The 22909-nt window shown below is 39.8% G+C and overlaps 1 protein-coding gene across 1 annotated transcript in view; it reads right to left on the bottom strand.

Moving 5' to 3' along the window:
* LOC124132286 (feeding circuit activating peptides-like) overlaps positions 1 to 20270 on the bottom strand; it is an 80649-nt gene extending 60379 nt beyond the window's left edge. Inside the window, exon 1 of the mRNA XM_046496138.2 lies at positions 20040 to 20270. Within this exon, the coding sequence (XP_046352094.2) occupies positions 20040 to 20132 (93 nt within the window). The 5' untranslated portion in view covers positions 20133 to 20270. The remainder of the gene's footprint in view (positions 1 to 20039) is intronic.
* Between the last annotated feature and the right edge of the window lie 2639 nt (positions 20271 to 22909).

The following is a 22909-nucleotide window of genomic DNA, read 5'->3' as shown; positions in this document are numbered from 1 at the left end:
ATCAAGTAGAGTGTGGTTGTTCGGATGAAGGACATCAAGTAGAGTGTAGGTGTTGGAGTGATGGACATCAAGTAGAGTGTGGTTGTTGGGATGGAGGACATCAAGTAGACTGTTGATGTTAGTGTGGAGGCCATCAAGTAGAGTGTTGATGTTCGGGTGGAGAACATCAATAAGTGTGTGGATGTTGGGATTGAGGACATCAAGTAGAATGTAGGTGTTGGGGTGATGGACATCAAGTAGAGTGTAGTTCTTGGGATGGAGGACATCAAGTAGAGTGTGGTTTTGGGGATAGAGGACATGAAGTAGAGTGTGGATGTTGGGATTGAGGACATCAAGTAGAGTGTGGTTCTTGGGGTGTAGGACATCAAGTAGAGTATGAATGTTTGGGTGTAGGACATCAAGTAGAGTGTTTATGTTGGGATGGAGGACATCAAGTAGAGTGTGGATGTTGGGTTTGAGGACATATTGGGATGGAAGACATGTTGGGGTGGAGGACATCAAGTAGTGTTTGTATTTTGGGATTGAAGACATCAAGTAGAGTGTGGATGTTGGGATGGAGAACATAAAATAGAGCGTGGATTTTTGGCTGTAGGACATCAAGTAGAGTGTGGATGTTGGGATAGAGGACATCAAGTAGAGTGTGGGTGTTGGTGTGGAGGACATCAAGTAGAGTGTGGATGTTCGGGTGGAGGACATCCAGCAGAGTGTAGGTGTTGGGGTGATGGACATCAAGTAGAGTGTGGTTGTTGGGATGGAGGACATCAAGTAGACTGTTGATGTTGGTGTGGAGGACATCAATAAGTGTGTGGATGTTGGGATGGAAGACATCAAGTAGAGTGTGGATGTTGGAGTGATGGACATCAAGTAGAGTCTGGTTGTTGGGGTGATGGACATCAAGTACAGTGTGTATGTTGGGTGGAGGATATCAAGTAGAGTGTGGATGTTGGGTTAACATTCATGATCAAATCGAGTAGTAAACGCCTGATCGGAAAGAGAAAATGGGCCGAATACAAATCGGTTGTATCATATTAATCAACCAGAATGACACATTACGTACGGTGCGTATGTATATTGCATATCATAGCCATTGATTACAATGAATGTGTACCAAATATATCCTCTAGAATATTGAAAACCGACAATAGTGTGGTTATGTACCTGAAACAGAATATGTACTATATTGACCTTCAAGTGTGTTCAGTGTACAGGACGGAGCTGTTCATGTCAAGTGCACTTGGTCGTGCATTCCAGTCCCTGCGCTTCACATACACACAAACACGCACTCAAACAAAATACCAAGCCTAGCCTAAATTTGATTGTAAATACAGTGAAATATAAACTGACGGTACCGTTTCTAGTTGAATCATTTGGCTTAACACTTTTTCCGGATTAACGAGTCATCCAGTAAGGTATTTTCCTCTGACAGAAGACGGCATAAGGCTGCATTTCCGCACTAAGGGAGTTCGGACAAACGATGCTCAATAAAACTATTAATCGCACACCTTCACTGATCACATAAAGACATGCTTGAAATATTGAATATGTATGCAATCCTTATCAATCAACGTTATCTCTTCAGCTGATCACAACACCACAGTACGAACCCCTTTGTCATAGTTCTGCCCAAGGGTATACATTTGCAATTCCTAATGGACAGCAGTTGTACCAGTTACTCATACCAATAGTCAGTGTCAACTGCAAATGACTGACTAGTTAATCAATGATAAAGACTACGACAACAGACAGAGCATTCAATGCCACATATGTTTCCTTTAAGGCACATGAATCAATGAAGCTGTCTGCACAAGGTGGCTATATGTGGCGCTATATGTGGCACTATATGTGGCACTATATGTGGCACTATATATGGCGCTATATGTGGCACTATATGTGGCACTATATGTGGCACTATATGTGGCGCTATATGTGGCACTATATGTGGCACTATATATGGCACCATATGTGGCGCTATATGTGGCACTGTATGTGGCACTATATGTGGCGCTATATGTGGCACTATATGTGGCGCTTTATGTGGCACTATATGTGGCACTATATGTGGCACTATATATGGCGCTATATGTGGCACTTTATGTGGCACTATATGTGGCGCTATATGTGGCACTATATGTGGCACTATATGTGGCACTATATGTGGCGCTGTATGTTGCACTATATGTGGCGCTGTATGTGTCACTATACGTGGCACTATATGTGGCACTATATATGGCGCTTAATGTGGCACTATATGTGGCACTATATTTGGCACTATATGTGGCGCTATATGTGGCACTATATGTGGCACTATATGTGGCGCTATATGTGGCACTATATGTGGCGCTATATGTGGCACTATATGTGGCGCTATATGTGGCACTATATGTGGCACTCTGAAAGGTTCAGGCTGAGATACCAAACACAAAAGTTAGATTCAGTTGGATAAGTGAAATATGTGAATTGTCAGTAAAACAAGCTAAAGTATACCAGAGATATCCACTTCTTGAAACATTTCAATAAAATAACCCCGTGCATTTGTGAGTGATGCAGCTCATTATATTATAAATAGCTTTTATACACTGCAATTTCACTAACTCCCCCTGAAACTGTTATTGTAATTCTTTTCATAAAAGTGATATTGTTTATAGACTAAATCACTGTACTCACTATATCAGAGGGCGGCTGGTAGCGGTGTTTTCAAAGTGTAGACTTTTGAAAGATACATGCTAGATTATTTGGACATGAGTTCGCTCAAAGCCAACTTCCGATATACGTCTAACATTGGCTTCCAAGGCAAGTCATGAAAGACAATAACTCCTTTTGATGCAGATCCTGCTGTAACCTTAGTGGGAGATTATTCTGTCATAATGGTTAATTACACATTGTCTTTTATCCCCCAAGTCGTTAATTACACTTCAATCATCTGACGCAGGGACCTAACAGCTCAGATCTCTACCAGGAACATTTCACGGCGAATACGACTCCCTCCATTAATAATTTAGACATACCAGCATGCTGTCAATTTGCCCGATTGCTCGTAAATGACCACTATTAATTGAAAACGGAACATAAACGATCACGCAACCTAAAAGAGTGAATCTGTTCTTCACCTCGTTAGTTTCTTGATATGAAAATAACCAAGAAATAACATGTTATTTATTGTTGCACATTATCCGAGAGAAGCGTGTAATACCTCATCAGAGCGGGACGCCAAACTGGCAGCTGCAACCCTTGCCTCCGTATGATGAACGAGCACAGACTATATGCTACTGTTCTTGAGACGCCGTCGTGAATCATGTCAGTGAGGGAAGAATAGCCAGTTTAATGCTGTTACGATGCAGTTAAATAATGATTATATAATTTACACAAGGTCATTTAGGCAGTTTGCAATATGGCATACCTCTCCATTTTTCAATATGCACAATTTACTTTTCCTGGCATCCTGTCCGATATTGGCAGCCTAACCAACAGTATCAGCATCAATCTGTGAGTAATCTCGAGGTGGAATCAGATAACTATAACGCTAGTATATCATGGAACGGGATGCCAGTGTTAGGGTCCTATCTTTGTCCCAGTATGGAGAGTCTCGCCTCGGTATTTAACGTTACATGCATTTGGTTTAAACTAACAGCATAGTCAACCGTTTTGGGGGATCCATTACTACAACGACACTGGTTCCCAGAATCAGCAACATCTCTGTTGACCCGTGGTGGTGGACGGACTACGTGATATCCACCGCCTGGTGACTAATTCACAAGTATTCCGATTATATCACTTCTGGTCGTGTACAGAACAGAACTTTATTACGCCCAAGGCTACAAAAAGTAGCATGTTGAGGTACAACACCGACCGATTGATGATATGGTTGATACATATAGATATAATATCATGTATATAAGCAGACCATCAGTTGCATGCTTCGTGTTTACAAATGGAGACGGAGGCATCGTTATTTGATTATACGTACACAGATGTATAATAACGTATTTTCACTCCGTAATTAATGTGGATTACCAATTAGTGTACCTTGCTGTGTTGTAATGCTATCAAGGAGTATGATGAATCAGTGGCGAGTAGCGTCATGCAAATGTAAACGGTAGCGTGTTTTCTTATTTGTGAATAGCATTTATCGCTCCTGCCTACCGCACGTGTTGAGGTTGTGTAAACAGTTCTTGGTTTAACTGACGTACACGTCGATTAAGGACACGAAATCAGTTTTGGTTTGTATTTGGTAATCCGCATATTCCCTGCAATCCAAACACAAGTATTTTCACATGGCATTTATTACAGGAATGAGTTTTATATTTCAAGATGCATGTCCACATAGCGTGCTGTGTGAAGTGTGCTTGAACATACCTTTACCACCACAAAATCGCTCTGCAGATAAAACCACTTATCCACTCACAGCATTGGGGTATTACATTGGGGTATTACAAACTCGTATTAGTTTAGTTATTATAAACTTTGTCTTAAATGCTTTACTTTCCGTCACTAAAATACACGTATTGCAACACGAATGATGTTTATTAGACTGTAAATGTAGATATGCTGGTCTTTCGGTACAGATGTCACGCATATACATATTTCTTTGCATTTCTAAAAGAAGTTAAAATCAATGCTTAAAACGGTGTATATATAATCGATCATCCCTTGGTTTGTATCTTCGGTTTGTTAATCAAAATTCGCAACCATAGGTTCATTTCGGAAGTGTCGCCACTATCACGGTCTTTCACACTGAGCCTGCTCTCCCATGTTAAAGTTATGATCAGACGCCTATTTTAGGGCCTCTCGTTGGTGTCGAACTCTGATGGAAGTTATGGTAGCAAAGGGTTCCAGCGCAGAGAAGGATTTACTGCCCTGGTTATTTGTGAATTCGTACACACAGCATGCAGATATGGTGCCATGACCCCATCCCCATGAATCATTTACATGTAGGAAATTAACAAATTGCGTTAAAATTCGTGCACATACACCTATTGCGATCATGATTTGTGTTTGTGTATACCTTGCAGCGAAGATTTATGCGACGCCAGGACATTAATATTTCAGCAACTGAAACTACACAGGTGTAGACAGTACAAGACACGAATACCATTTCCTTGATAACTAACGCTTCACTTGTATTAAGTGACACCACGCCACACGTTAGCAAAATCGAAGTGACATCACAAATTGTCAGCACTCATAGCATACATGATTCATTGTCCTGGAGTTCTGGTAGATTCTACAATAGCACAGAACAACACATACAAAATAACCGAATTGGTCAATGCAACACCAGAACTGTACAAATGCTTTTAGCGTCATAGCCAGAAATGTAAATACTTTGAGATACGCTGTGGGCCGCGGGTTTACCGTCAGTGACAGTGATACATTTCCCGTCGATTACACCAACACTCCACATTGTTTCCTTATGTGTCGAGAACAAGAAGCAGTCGGACATTTCACAGCAGTAAAGACGGTGTAAGGTGTACATTTCACAATGCGTGTTGTGGGGGAAATTGTCAGTGTGATATCTGTAAACTGTAAAGAAAGTCGACATAACACAATACATTTGACAATATATACGACTTGAACCATATCGATTATTTAACACGTAATATAACATTCATTCACGTGATTTCCGAATGTTCAACGCCATGATGTACATAGAGGGTACAGAGGACCAGCGCCATTGTACAAACAGTTTACCAGTTAACTATAGCAGATGGTGAGCTGTCAGTCTTCAATCATGTAAGACTGATGATAGCACATTAATGGTTATCAGAGAACTACTCTGTTTTAAGGCGTATCAGTTGTTGGATGTCATTTGTTAACTAATGTGTTTCCTCCGAGCGCTCTGGGTCCGTCATAAAGCGTCCACAGCTAATGACAAGTATGCACGTGCTAGCACTAGTGTCAATAGTCAAACAGGGAACCACGTGCTAGCACTAGTGTCAATAGTACATACAGGGAACCACGTGCTAGCACTAGTGTCAATAGTCAAACAGGGAACCACGTGCTAGCACTAGTGTCAATAGTACATACAGGGAACCACGTGCTAGCACTAGTGTCAATTGTACATACAGGGAACCACGTGCTAGCACTAGTGTCAATAGTACATACAGGGAACCACGTGCTAGCACTAGTGTCAATAGTACATACAGGGAACCACGTCTTAGCACTAGTGTCAATAGTACATACAGGGAACCACGTGCTAGCACTTGTGTCAATAGTACACACAGGGAAACACGGGCAAACAGTGGGTGTTTCCGAGCTGACAATAAAAGGGAACAGTCATCTAATTCTGTTATTCGTCTCTCCTACACACATCATTGGCACATGAATACACCCAGTAACGTGTATTGTGAATAGGATGGACAAGCTACAGGAATGTATCAATACACAATGACCCTTCCCTAATGCTGTGTCGTAAGAGCGAACATAAATTGGGGTCGTGCCCGGGTAATGAACGTGCGGGCATTCTGACAGACAGTGAGCGATAGATTCCTGCTATAACGCAATCATTAGTCTGTCTATTCCAGATGCGATTATTTACAGGCTGTCGTTATGTACATGTGCTGGTAAAAACTGACGCAATGCAATCGATATTCGTCCCAAAATAATAATATTTATTTTGAAACTGTAAGAGAAAGCGTTAGTTTGGAACGCATTCGTTTCACTGTCAGCATATGTGATGAATACCCCAAACAACTGTTGCAAAGGTCGCTTGATGTTGGAAAGTCGCCTGGTAATTATATCAGAATACATTGGTCGTACATACCTTTTCTGTTAAACCATGTTCAGCATGTCAAACACCAACTCTTTACCTACTGTATAAGTTGTATTAACATTTACGAATACAACTTATTTAGAACTGTATTCATTGTTACAAATTGACGCCCCTTTCCTTTTCTCTGTGAAAAGATCTGAACAAATAAGACTGGTGCATATTCATACCAGATAAATTTCGACATGTACTCTCATCTTTTCATTCACACAAGCGGTGTGCAGAGATGATTGATCAAAGTCAGCAGACATACTTGGAGGGAAGTTTGATCAAAGCGAGGCTAGCGACTCACACAGGTCTTCAACGAAGGACACAGTTCAAGCTAACATAAGCTTGAAAACTATTATCGCGTATGTATTCTTGTCGTTTTAGCCGTGGTGTTTGTCTTGGTTTGTTTCTAGTCATACCTGACAAAGTCCAAATGAAACACACTTTTATCTATGCAGAATTAACAAACGTGCTCTATGACGTTCCTGTCTTCTTTAACGTGTTTGCTTTTGACATTATGTTGTAGGATAATGGATGACCCTTCAGACTTTGTTAATTCAGTGTCTACATAATTAATCTAATTGAGGAGCATATGGCTCCATGTCAAGAACCACTCTGAGGATATTTACATCGCTTGTCAATAACAATCACCATGGCAACCATATTGCAAAACAATATTTGAGGCAGGCCACACTCGAATTATTCAAAATTTTAACCATGACTTTCCCGTTAATGGGGACCATGCAACGTTCATTGTTTATTGCCATCCGTTAATTATCTGATATGAAAGGTCAATGGTTAATAAATTAAATATTTTTAATCTCTTTATTAAATTCACGTAAATTCAACAAGGTAGGTAAAAGAATTTCCATTCAAGGTCGTTTTGTGGTGCTGGTAGTCATTAATGAACCGTTGCTTCAGTCGCATTTGCGGCACAGAGACATGTCTCAACCATATCGCTCTGTCGTCATTGAAAAGGAACACATTGAGAAAGGTTAATAACACATTCTTGATAAAAACCGTCAGCGAATGTCAGTTTCTCAACAAAACAAGAATGGTAGATGCCTCATATTCTATTATTTCATGCCGCGTGTACACCGTTTGGAACTTTGCCTCAGCATCTGTAGATTTTGACTATTGCCTAAAATAAGCCCTGTATTGCCTACGGACATCCGCTCTCTTAGGTGTCACGTGAGAAACCCTTGTCGCATCATTCCACTCACAGCGGACGGTTCTGGATTTAATTGGTTAGCTTGATGGGACAGTCAGCCAAACCCTTCAGACAATATTGCCAGGCAATCTTTACTTGAGTGCAAAGCTTTGACGTAGCAAAATTGTCAAGGATCCAAACATCCGTTCAGAGTTGGTCTTGACAGTGCTCAGTGCTGTGTAAACTAGCAGATAGGATGGCAATTGTTTTATGAAAACGTGTGTTTATGGTTGTGTATACATACGTTACTTGAATGCTTGCTTCAGAAAGAAACATAATCATTTCACGGAGAATGCGAAAGGTATATCTTCAGCATTGACTGTGCACCGGACTGATAGCTGGAAACAATCCTTCAATAAAACCTACGTACATAAGGTATTCTAAATACACAATACAATATGTGCAGTATGTAATGGGTGGCAATGTTGACAATCCTTTTAGAAAGAAATCAAAAGACAATTCGTGTAACGGAACTTTCCAATTGAATATAGAATAGAAATACTAAACGAGCTCCCGTGTAATACCAATTTTTTTCAACGAGTGATCATGAACAGTTCTGGTATCTGACGAGCGAAAGCCAGTCAGACACCAGAACTATTCGTAAGCTCCTTCAGTATTTTATTTATTACTTGCCATTTTAACATTTAGAATTTCACTGCCGTGCGTGAATAGGCAGACACCTACACGATCCGCATTATACTCCAATTGACTTTAACAGAAAAATACTTCAAACATGTCAAAAGATTCACGTATCAGTTTAATCCAATATTACGACCCACGTTAAGAATTCAGGCGTCCGTTCCACAAAGTTATCGTAGCGCTAAGGTAATCGTAACTCACATATTTTAACATAGACTTTTGACTGTCGCTACAGTACGATCGCCCTCTGCCACAATGTTTACAATAACGTGGCAATACCCCATGACGTAATTTGTGGAATGTTTTGCAAGATCCACTGGCGAAACAATCCCATGTGACAGGGTTGCTGGGGTCGTCGAGTGTGCATAAGCTCCTCACAGTTATCTATAATCTCGACAGACAATGTCGTTGAATAAGCCAAGGGATGTTGAGAGCTTTCAATATTTGTTCGTGAAACTTGTTCCAGCAGTACATAAGCACGCGCTTTGGTATGAGACAATGTGTAATACACCTGTATGTTTATTAGACGGGTGATCTCTTCACGGGCAAGTAATAAAAGCATTTATTCATTGGTCTCTTTGGAAAATATCGTTTTTGTCTTCATTGTCTTACGTTGCAATGTAAGGGTATATTATTTGTCAAAAAACACCCATAACCATGCTGCAGGACTATAGCAATCTTTCCTCACGTACCACATCTACAACATGTACCTTTAATTCAGCTTCATTTGAAAAGAATCTGAGACTTTCGATTGATTGTAAATAGGTTTATTGGACGGACACATTAAGAATAACAAGAAGACACAATATCTACATTGTTATCAATAATGAACGTGCCTTTCAGCCATAAACAAAATGTTAGCCAAGCATTTACAGTGATATGAAAAGTATGCACGATCTTCTTAATCAATATATCATGAGGAATTATGGAAGATGCCATCTAGAGGTGCGACTATTCCCTTGTGTAATGGATAAGGTATGTATCATCTAAAAGCTTTTTATTTTTGCTGTGCTTTGATTGATGTCCCGCCAAGTCTGGTAATGTCCAAGTTATGTAACCATGTCAAAGAAATTACTGATCATTAGATGCAATCCAGATGACAACATAAAGCCTTCGCGAATCCCTGTCCAATGTAAGCTGAGGACACACAATCAAGTGTATGTGAATGGAATATCCGTATTCTATTTTGAAAATTTACTAAATGTCACTGACAGGGGCAACGATTTAAAAAAATAAATTGTTTTCTACTTTTTATCCAAGCACTAAGCACTAAACTAAATTCAGCTAGTTTGATGATCAACACCACTGTCGTTGCCAGTCCGTACAGTAATGTGCGTGGCTACGTCTAACTTGTCCTGGGGATCAAGTCAGATTTTTTCTGAAGCCCAAGGGAGCTATGTATATTCCATCACTTTGAAGAAAATGGCTCGCATGTTTATACGGTAACACACAATTACCACAACTATTTGAGGAAACACTCCTCAAAGTTTTATTCTGTCTAAGCACTTCAGGGATTTTGAATTTTTTATGTCGTAGATCAGGCGTGAGACGCGGTTGTCTTTTCTTCCCTTTATTGGCTAGTAATAAGACTATGAAAGCTTCCCTCTTTATTACCCGCTTTGTGTAGCAACACAAAGCAGCGATGGCCTCAACCGTAAACTGGCATGATCAAAGCATCAGAACTGAACAGGCGCCTTTTCCAGACAAAAGCAGCCGTGCAGTGGTTGTCATTCATCACACTCTGTAAATGTCTCACATTGGCAACACATCCATATTTATACAACTTGGACTCACGTCATTGGAGATAGATGCAGTAAATTAATTATAACTGAATTGACAATGCAACTTGAACATTTCCTTATGAACATATAACTGGCTGCACTAAAAAGACTCTGAACAACACAACGTCCATCCCTTGAACCACACTGTGACCGACCTCCGTGGTGTCGTGGTGGAGCATCCGGCCGGAAAGCGGAAGGTCGGGGGTTCGATCCCCGGCCGCGTCATACCAAAAGATGTTAAAAGATGGTACTTGTTCCTACCCTGCCTGGCGCTGGGCATTAAGGGGCTAATACAGGGACTGGTCGGCTCAGACCGGAGTATAATGTGTCTGATTTGGGTATTCACGTTAAACTGCGGCATGGGCTAGCACTATAAAATCGGCATTTGTCCGGACCAGTACAAGCAGCCGCACACACACACACACACACACACGCTATATAAGTGCAATAACCTTGGACCCGACGTTAAACCCAATTTCGCCTCACCTCACCTTGAACAATACTTCATTTATATTGGAATCAAGCTTGGTTCACAATACATACATTTTATGAATTGTTTTGAGAAAGCTTTTCAACATTGACATGATCTCGTGAACACCGTATCATCCCATATATTGTACATGTGTTATGTTCATCACGAAACTGTGTCTTATATGCACGGTGACAAATGAAATACTATCTGGAGTTTGAATACTAGCAAAATAGCTGAGAGGTTACAAATTTCTTTTTGTCAGCTTCATACAGGATAAACCGTTATATGGAGTACCAAAAGATCTTTTGACACTGACGATAATATACAACCCAATTCATATAGTTGAGAAGCATTAACTGGTTGTAGCTTTAAATTGGAATTAGTGTCATTTAGTAGGAGCCAAGCTCAAATTTGCTAACACGATAATCGGTCGGTGGTGTCTGAGGCTGTTATTGGCCCATTATTCGGTTTTTGTGACGATGCCAGGAAACAAAGCAGGAGATGGTGGATTAGACCGCTGTTAACACATTACTGACGCATAATCCAGAATTGACAGGACGCATTGCTTTATTCCATTACTGTAAAGACACTAACAAGATTTGCCAGGAGACATTTTCAATGAACAATACACGTTCATAGGTCCGGCAATGGAAATGACATATCACGGCGCCTATCAATCGCAAATCGACCAGAACGAAGTGAAAACCAAGACTACTTCCCATCACAACGGCTAATCTGGGGAACTAGTCTTCAGTTGCAGATCTGGTGGGTACCTTTTATATGACGTATAGTTCACCCAATTAAGCTTCTATATACGACTAGGAACTGACGTATTTTCTTTGTTTTTGTTTTTTTCCCCATCGACTTTGCGTTCTGATCAGTACTGACTTAATACACGCGATTAGTTCAACCCAGCGTAAACCCGATGCCGAAATTATAAGTATAAATATTGTTGTCTTTTGAACGCTCTACAATCAGACAGGGGAGATACGTATTATAATCTCCTGTATTATATCCCCATCTGTGAAGTCAGATCGATGTAAGAGACATCTGGAGAGAAAACTACACTTAGACATTAGACATCATTTCTACGGAACAAGAAGAGAGAGGGGTCAGCTACCACAGACAGTTCGCGAGCATCGTTTAATAATCGTCTAAGAATATTCTGTTATTTTTTATCTACATTAAATATGTATGGATATGTAAAATACATATCTAACCGAAACCGGTTGCAAATCCGGCTGCGCACTAATATAATATTGATATATACGCACTAACGTGGGCATTAGTACCATTTCTTCGCATGCGCATTACTAAAGTGCTCTACCTATTGTCTGTGCAAACATGATCATTAGAATAGCGACATTATTTCAACTAAAAGTAATTAAAGCGCATGAGGGCAGAATAACTGCAGGAACACCAAACAAGTCACACAGCGGCGCTCGTTGAATTTCGGACCTAGATCTACAGTTGCGTCGGTCAGTCACTCACTGAGCAATCAGTATCCTCATGTCCAGCTGACTTTATCATGACCACTCCAGAAAAGTTAAATCAGTGTGATAGCCAGTTCATGTTAACTGTACCACCCATCAAACCTGCTTGTCAGTTACAAATTGTTACAAAGAGCAAGGTCACACACAGCGTTTTACGTTAGAGATCATTGCAGAATGTTATTTTTCATATCTCGGATACTCTGGCCCAAACATCAGAAATCATGCACACTGAATTTGTATGAATATTGTTCCGATGGAGCGGTCTGATCATGCAACCGTGTCCACCCATGAACAACTCTTTCGGCAGCAGTGCCACAAACTATTCTACGTAGGTCCAGATACGCTGAATTTGTTACATTAAATTATACTGATTGGCGGGTGCATATCGTCGTCATATACCCAGTGTAAAATAATTGGTCCTGTCTGGGTACAGCTCGACTGGAATATCTGTAGAAGATCTATTTAGATCAAATTGCAAGGCGAACATGAAGTTTGTGACGTGTTTGTTTGGCGTAATAAAGTGTAAATAACGAACAAGTAAAAAAAGTAGGTCCAGCCTGACATGCGACAGTGGTAAAAAGTAACGAAGCGAAAGATTTACATCCTTTCCACGACATGTCAAAATAAGGAACTATTTGCCAGCATTTGCACATAATTTAGATATCATCTGAGAAACGTAACATTGATTAAATACCGATTATGGCTGAATATCCACCAGTCTATAACGTTGGATGGATCCTCCGCAGACTAGCTTGCGCTTTGTCACTTGTCATTTAACTGCAGGTGTAACTAGGCTGGAAACACGTGTGATTAAACATTGACCTAACTTATGTTCGAAATCACAGAACTATAGCTTTCGTTTTATTCTCAGAACCAAAGCTCGAAATATGAAGGGAGACATACAAGAACAATATTTAAACGTATGCTAGTATAAGGGATACAATTCATACGGTGTTATATTAACTGTATGTATTCACAACAATATATCATGGGAAGAAACTATTATCGAAATAAAAGCGACAACTCCGACTATGTCATGAGCATGTGTTCATAAATCGTTATCATATGGTGATGCTACAAAGTGTTAGCGTAAAGGAATACGGGGAATAGCCAGCCCTACTAATTGTACCCTTCACGGGCACATGCAAAGGCAAACCAATTATTCACCTGAAGAAACACGCGGGTACGGGAACGTATGGTACAAGTAAAAATAAGGAACAGCATCGAATATCAGTTTAGTCACTGTGATTTCAAATTTGGAAATGTCCGCAAAATGCCTACCCTAAGACGTTGTGAAAGCTTTACTGGGGCCTTGAATGTTGTAATCCTGATGAAACAAGTTTTGAGCAAGAGTCGAATGACTCTCTTTGAAATCTGTCAAAAGAGCATGATCCATTTTAAAGTTGTGAAAGGCTGGAGCTGCTCTGCAGCTGGAATATTGTTCGACATCAAGTTGACTGAATATTGGCAATGTGAAGTCATCCCTCTTGTTGTACAGACGTGTGAAGATTTTTGTGTCACTTTGAATCTTTTTGCATATATCTAAATATGAAACGGATGATGCGCTTCCATTGGTCCCTTTTATTTCTAGCTCAGTTCAGTAACTTAGTGGTAGAGGGTTAGCTATTAGACAATTATTATCAATATACTTGACGGTTAAGTTAAACGTCTTGGCCAACTTGCCTTAGTTTGAGTGTGCCAATCCCAGAGGAAATTCGTATCCATACAGAAACATATCAACAATGATGTGTTTGTTTGTTTTTTACGCCGCACTCAGCAATATTGCAGCTTTATTTACGGTGGTCTGCAAATAATCGAGTCTAGACCAGACAATCCAGTGATTGACATCATGAGCATCGATCCGCGCGTATGCATACAGAAACATATTAACACGGATTTGTTTGTTTGTTTGTTGTTTAACGCCGCACTCAGCAATAGTCCAGCTTTATTTACGGTGGTCTGCAAATAATCGAGTCTAGACCAGACAATCTAGTGATGGACATCATGAGCATCGATCCGCGCGTATGCATACAGAAACATATCAACACGGATTTGTTTGTTTGTTTGTTGTTTAACGCCGCACTCAGCAATATTCCAGCTTTATTTACGGTGGTCTGCAAATAATCGAGTCTAGACCAGACAATCCAGTGATTGACATCATGAGCATCGATCCGCGCGTATGCATACAGAAACATATCAACACGGATTTGTTTGTTTGTTTGTTGTTTAACGCCGCACTCAGCAATAGTCCAGCTTTATTTACGGTGGTCTGCAAATAATCGAGTCTAGACCAGACAATCTAGTGATTGACATCATGAGCATCGATCCGTGCGTATGCATACAGAAACATATCAACACGGATTTGTTTGTTTGTTTGTTGTTTAACGCCGCACTCAGCAATAGTCCAGCTTTATTTACGGTGGTCTGCAAATAATCGAGTCTGGACCAGACAATCCAGTGATTGACATCATAAGCATCGATCCACGCAATTGGGATACGATGCATCAACAAAGTGAGCGAGCCTGACCACCCGATCCCGTTAATCGCCTCTCACGACAAGCATGGGTTGCTGAAGACCAATTCTAACCCGGAATCTTCACAGATCTGTCAACAGGAAAGCGGTAGCAATTGGCGCATATGGGGATTCCTACTTCTTTCCGAAAGTTTTCTCACATTCTTTGTTTCAATATTATCATATTTCGTTTCACTTCTTTTCTGAATAGATTACTGGGAAATATATTATTTTAAGGCCACATCAATATCATATTTCTCCACCTGATGCTCGCAAACATACAAACCGCCTTGCGTTCGATGCAATTAAACGTATAGTTAGGAGATAAACACACTGTATTTTCAATGTAGAGCTAGGTTACCTGTAGATTTAACCCCGCTAATTTTGAATTTGGAACCGAACGCGCAGCGTGAGGTTTCAAATGTTAAATTTAGCGGGGTAAAATCTACAGGTAACCTAGCTCTACATTGAAAACACAGTATGTTTATCTCCATTCTACCATGACTAAATAAAATGCGAACTCTTTGGTGTTAGCAAATATACTGAGTGAAGCGGCATGGGTTGAGTTCAGTGTTTGGAGTGGGTTATCGATCTGAATTACAGAATCACCGAAACAAAATATGGTGCTGTATATACTCAAGCAGTTTGTTTACAACGTAATACTTAACTCGAACATATGACAGGCATTGAAAGCATATAAGCACGGCAACTTGGTAAGCTAACATAAGGTGGGCATCCCTAAAGAAGACAAAGCAAGCTTTGCAAGGCTTTCGCTCTACATCGCGCGTCAACATTATGACGCCATATCGCTCATTGTGACGCAAAAGATATGACGTCACAGTCGTATATAGAAAAGCGCCAAAATTCCAAGCTCCAAAACGTAAATACATTCCCTTTGTTGGTTTTTTGTCGTGTTTTTCCGTACGAAATGTATTGCAACACATCCTTTGAATATTGTTGTAACCGCATCGGTGCATTTTGTAACCTGTAATTGTAGATATAATTATTTAAATATGCCTACCGACAATGACTGAAAATAGTGCTATTCTATGAATATTAGCTTCCGCGGTGATGCGGCCGTTTAACCAGCTGTTTCAATCAGAGGGGGTTTATTGTGATTTAATAGCCTCTGATTGACCGATCAGAATCGAGTAAATTCCAAATTCATGGTAGAATTGGTATTAAAACGCAGTCAAACTGATCACTGTAACAACAATAAATAGATGCTCTGTGTTATGTGAGTAACATTTTTTATGTAAAATATTTAAACTACAAATATACATGAGTATTTCATGTACTGCGTTATTGTTCACTTATTCGTTACATGAAACAGCACGTGTTTTGTGGAGGTGCGTTTTATCAGTCTCGTCAGTGTCAAATTGTCACACTGCATTCTATTCTCTTTAAGGTTGCGGATATTCGAAAATAGCCGAGGTTACAGAAAAGCAACGAGGTATCGATTATGGTAATGGATTGATGAGAAAGAGGAAGGACTATATGTGACATGACAATCAACAGAACACTTTGGCGGTTTATTGTAAGGGTGTAAAAAAAAAGAACACATACGTAGGTAGTGAAAAATTGAACGTTTGAGATGATATGACTAATAATGGATCATGCCCCACGATTGGTCAAACATTCATTTACACAGCGTGGCATGGTCCGCATCAATCTCCTAATGGACAATGGCCACTGAAGATAATTCATAGTGTCAAATATTCCCCAGAAATGCATTGTTTGTCGGGAATGGTGTATACAGCATGCAACAAGGGGACACTAATGGTAATGTCGATTTGTATTTTTGTTGCTATCCTTTGCTTTCTTAGCAAACACAATACGCAAATACAAGTCATGAATAAAACGCATATTGGTAGTCATTATGGAAATCACAGTAGTATTGCAGTTTGTTATAGCAACTCATACCTGACATTAACACCTCGGCAAATACTGGCAACAACATCATCATCTGTGATGACTGCTTTCTGAACTATGGACGACACAATAATGACATCGGCATTACAGGTTGCATCGTAGTACTTCTGTTACCAAGTCAGCAAGGATAAAGATAAAACTGGGTTGCTTTGGAGCATGTACTGTTGTCTTTCATGTTTAATTCTAAAACATGTTGGCCGCCTGGATATTGCTGGAATATTGCTAAAAGCGGCGTAGACTCACTCACTCACTCACTCTAAAACACGTTGACCTCGATCTTCTGTATATCTTATTGTGAAAATATAAAGTGAGTTTATGATATTTATTCTTAAGTCTTAGCATCTGATAATTATAGCATCTGGTGTTCGTTCACCTCCTCTTGGCGGTCGGCTACAGTGATCATCAACTCATCTGGTCATTTCAGTTGCAGTTAATCTCTATGTCCCTAGGCATTTCATTTGCAGTGATCTTCAACTCATCTCAGCCTTTCATTAGCAGTGATCTTCCACCCTTTTTGCATTTATTTTGCACTAATTATCAAGTCATCTGGTCCTTCTATTTGTAGTGATCATCCACTCATGCGGGCATTTTTGCTTAGTTGCAGTGATCGCTAGCACTTCTCGGCTTTGCATTTGCAGTGATCATTAACTCATCTGGGCATTTAATTTGCAGTGATTATCAACTGTTCTCAATATTTTATTTGCATCAACTGTCAGCTTTTCTGGGCAGTTCTTTTGCTATATTTTTCTGTGTTAAACATTACAATAATCGCTAACTTCATATTAGAACTACAACAAAATTATGAGTTGATGATATAGTGATGATCAACTCATTTATTTGTCAGTCAACACATCTGGGCATTTCATTTACATAATAATCAACTCTCCTGTGCGTTTCATTTGCTGTAATCGTCAAACTATATTTCAGAAGTCATATTAAATCAGAATGGTGAGTTGAAGATAGGTGTAGATAAGTACATTGACAGTTGGTTTCATAAACGTATCATTTATCATTCATCATATCATCTGAGAGAGAACTATTCCCTTGACTTGTCGTGTGTGGGTCCAACTGTGTAATGACACTACCTTCATGCGTATACTGGCAGGGCATAATATGTTCACATCCCTTTTTGTGATTAGAACTTAATAAACATCCTTTGTGCAACTTTTGTGCTTCAATCTGGTACGTAAGAAAAATGAATAAACTAGGTATGTCTAGGCAACGGTTTCATTAATGAACATGTTCATCAGTCATGACTGTTCCACCAAAAGTAACATTGCTCAATATGTTATTCTAAACCTGGCAATACTGCTGGTTTGATTAATTTTTCATTTAATAATGATAGTTTGGCTGATTAAACATAACTATCTTTCAAATAACTGTCAGCTAACGGTTGACGACTTTTGACTTCAGGTTGATGCTCACTGTCAGCGACTAGTGAAGCACATGATATGTTTCACACAAACCAATTTCAGAAAAAGCCTAAAGCATGAAATTTCCTATAACTAAGAGAGGTCTGTGTTGTCATGATTAATAGCACTCTGAATGTAACAACGCTTCATTCAATGTCGTTGAATTTTTAGGTGAATTTTTAGAATTAAATAATCTTACGGTATCAGCACATTACCACACATATACATGTATTAAATATGTATTGCAAATAACGATTATGACCATTATGATTTCAAAAATATTGACTAATTCACCATTGAGGACTGCTGAAGCAGGGATAATCATGACAGACCACGATAACGTAATTAAACGTTAGTCGTGGTATTAATCGTGGTGAGGTTCCATCTGTTCCCCCTGGTGCCATCAGGTCCGCACGGCTATAGATGCATGCCTATTGATACCACTGTGTAGGTACGTTGTGCTCGTGGACTTAATGTTTAAAATATGTATATGAACTTGCGTGTGTAGTATTATCGTCAGTCATAACAGTTTCTCGATACAAGAATAGCCATATTTTCATGATGGGGGAAATAAGACATCGTTTGTGAAGGTACTGTGGTGTTACACCGTAACAAGGAAAAATGGTTAAGAGGTTTTTACGATTTGTCACTTGTGACTGACATAGTAATGGCTAATCGATGAGGTGTAGATCTCAGATGCTTTAAGTGTTCACAAATGATTATACCCTCTGCTTGGTTGAATGAGATCTTGTTCATGGCGAACATGTTTCAAATCAGGTAAAGTTACGCAACGCGTTTGTACCTTGTAGTTGCAGGTTGTGAACGTACATATATGTTTACAGGAAGCTGAGTTATATACTGCCAAGGGAGAGGTGAATGCCACTGAGATGAACACTGCATTGTACTTTTTAAAAGTTCTGCAGGCTATGTTTAAGGTCGTTATTACTTCAAGAGGATACTCGAAGAAAAAAGAACGAATCAACTTGGCAATGATCAAATATTGTTACACAGGTTAACTTGCCATGATGATAGGGGCGTAGAGTGTTTAAAAACATGAGTGAATGAGTGTGTCCATGGATCTCCGTATGTATTAGCGTGTACATACTTGTAACGGTGTTGTTAATAGCAATCTTGAGAGTATGGTCAACGGACGGCCAAGTCCCCTCAGGTGCCGCATTTCCTTGTGAAGAATTTGTCGTGTCAGAAAACTATGTTCGTAAATCGAATCCCGGTTCGCCCTGATAATGTTTTTAGGTTTGTCAGCACCATAACCGTGCTCGTGGGTTTTTCAAACGTGGTACACATCTACAACCTGCAATACTTCGGGCTTTTCTCCCACATCAAGATGATGCGCCGTGATATAACTGAAATACTATTTAAAGCACCGTCAAACCAAATAAGGACGGTTGTCTGTAGAACAGATACGGGATGGCTTGAACAGTACGTACTGCAATGTTGTGGTATTGTTCCTGTCCCCCGGTTATTATATGACACTTGTGTTTTCATCTGTTATACGAACCCCAGAAAGAATAAAGCGTGAATGACTCTTCATACTTGTGTCATACATCTGTGTCTTATTCGGTATAACATTATCACACCAGCAATTGTTTTTGCACATTAGATATATGTAACGCTAATTATCACTGGAAGCATAACAACTACAGTTTTTGTCATGTATTATTCCTCAATCGCCCCGGTCGTACAATAAGCAACACATTAAGCGCCCCGTATCAGACAAAAGGAAGTATTAAAGCAAGTGACAGTGAGGACAGGGATGCACAATGATCGTAAGCGACACGAATCGAGGATATTGATTTGGAAGCAATTAACTCACCTTGCCGGAACTCTTTTCAACAGGAGCACAGGAGACAATGGCCCAAGAAAGCAGCAAAAGAGAAGAGACCCGAAAATATCGTTCCCACTCCATGATGACTGGTCTGAGAGATCGTCTCCGTTAGTCTTGCAGCCTCAGTATTTATGTAGTCTTGGCAATGATATATGTTAATGCGTTACACCCTCGTTACAAATGAACCGACTGGCTTATCGGAGAGACAAAACAAAGTCCAATGTGCCTTTTTATATACTTCCTTAGCACTTGAATGCCAGTCACAGCGGAAAATGGGAGGGGCTGAGAATCAAAGTATTGTGGGTTGGATATAACAGGAGATTTCGTTTGAGTGATTTGTTCTCGGGCAAGGTCCATCAATATTAGATTGTACGGGTATCGAGTTGACGACAGCGGATTGTTCCGGTTCGTGTATACGCACAGCCTCTGAATAAACATTTCGCAGATTGGCCGAGCAGGACAAACAGGGCTATAGGGACGCTAGTTTCGTGTGTTTTTGTCCGGACACATGCTTGCTCGATGACCAGGTACTCTAATTTACTTTCGCTTGTTTATTGAGGCGATTACGTTATTAGAGTTGTGAATGAATAATGCTGCTGTTGTTAAGTCAACATTCTTAGAACGGTCTTAGAACAGCTCGAGAATGAGAGAAATAGTGCCCGCTGGCACATCAATGAATTTAACCCCCTAAGTTTCACACCCACCTTGAATTTCCTTGCAAAAAGACATATGATAAAAAAATTAATTACCATCCATACATTTCAATGATTTAATGTATTCAACAAACGTAGCAACTCCAGTATCCAATAACACTGATGGAAGTCTATCTAAGACATGGATTATGAATCTGTGCACTACCCTGTTAATACATGTCTCATGTTGGGTGTATCTATGTGACTTGTGCTCAATATATTCTGTTTTAAAACAAAAGTCAACTTTAGTTTCTTAAAGAGTTAAACCTTAATGTAAGTCAATTGGAATATTTTGGCCATGTCTCTGTGCTCCACCAGCCTCAACAACGGCTAATTCTAATAGTCAAGCTTGCCTTCGGCTGTTCTAGCGCGTGGCTAATCTCGAAAATCCGCTTTAATAAACGCTCGTGACTAGAGTTCCAGATTTCTAAAATGTGAAATTAAGCAACTGTGTGCCGTTAAGCTGAGACATATTTTCTAACCAAAGACATAGAAAGAACCCTAGTTTAATCTGTTTGTATTCTGAGCTTATAAATTTATAAAACAAATATTGGAAAGGGAGATTTATGATGTGCACGGCCGGCCGCTCTTTAGAACTTTACCTAAAGCGGTGCTCACTGCACAGCAGGTCACACACGGCAAATGTCCAATGACGTAATGCCGTTTAGAGTAACAGAAATAGGATTATTACATGGCAGTATAGGAAACCAAGTTATTCACAGTGCTTTAACTAGATGTTGCCACGCGACCCTTTCTTTGAATATACCAGCCGAATATTACACACACACTGTTGTACATATGTATACTCGTACTCATCTAGGAAGCTATAGTGTGTGTTGCTTAAGGCTGCACATGTACACCAATCCTTCCATCTAGAAGTGTGGTCTGTATTTTTTGCGCTGTACATAAATACACACCTCCCCACGAACAACTATGTTGTATGTTAATGCAAGAAGTCCATGCTCTCAGTCATTGCTTTGCCTGGTTCTGAAATTATAAGGTTAACTATGTGGTCGAACCATCCTTTCATTAATTTACATTCAAATGTACAACAAATGTCTTCCTTTACACCATCTTTGCATTCAACATACACACTGAATGAAAGTTGCATCTATTTGAATTCATTTGAATCCGACGTGCTATAACCGGCAAACAACAATGCATAGGGTTTACTTTAAGAGAGGAGGTGTTAATTACAATTGAAAGAATATATTTAATATCAGTTTTAGTTCAAGTAAAGAAAAAACAAGTGGATGTGTACAGGTGGCTACCTTCTTTTATCGCAGGTGTTAGGTGGGGGAAATAAAACTGAAGAAAATATGCTGTGCGGTTCATATAGTGATCAGTTTAGACATCGTGATAGCATCTCTACATTCAGCCCTTTTTGTCTTACAAATTCTCGGAAAGTACACAGAAGGTTAATGAAATGCACAAAGAATATCCATTGTCAGAAATGATCCGAAATGTTTTACGACGAAGACGAGGCTTTATGTCAAATGCGACGTGATTATCCGGTGTTAATAATGTAAAACTGGTTAGCTTGCAATAGGCGCAGGGTAACTGGTAAGACTAAACAATGAGCAGCTGATCAGATCAACTTGTAAATGCCACTCTTGGTCGAAATCTCTGTATGAACTCCGAGACGATGGCAGGGACGAAAGCAGTAACGAACTTTGCCAAATTAATGGAGGATTTAGAAACAATTTCATGCTAAAGTCTTTATCGATTGGTGAAATCGTCCGATTAAGTCTGGCTAGTTTGTGACTAGTTTACGTCACTGAGACACGATATGGTCGATTATGTAGGAAAGTCAGAGTACGTCCACATGATTGCCATATATGGCATCCACTGAACGCACCTCTGTGGTCGATATATCAAAAGGAAGGTAAAACTGATTATCTGCATCAAGCGGCGTCTGCATCGTACTGGCATTCAACTGTATTGACGTATACATCTATACATGTATGCAATGTATAAGTATAACAGACAGAAACAGAACTGTATTGAATGTGTAATCATGACATGAAGGTACAGATATAGAATATTCTAATACTTTATCCAGAGCGTAGAGCGTTATCTGAGTAACCATGCATCACAGTATAAGTTACACGTCAATGCTACCCCACTGAGTCGAGCCATAGCAATTAAATTTGTTTCCACCAAATT

Source organism: Haliotis rufescens, unplaced genomic scaffold, assembly GCF_023055435.1.
Source record: "Haliotis rufescens isolate VD_foot unplaced genomic scaffold, xgHalRufe1.0.p SCAF_13, whole genome shotgun sequence".
Classification (NCBI taxonomy): Eukaryota; Metazoa; Mollusca; class Gastropoda; order Lepetellida; family Haliotidae; genus Haliotis; species Haliotis rufescens.
This window is presented reverse-complemented; position numbering and strand designations above follow the sequence as displayed.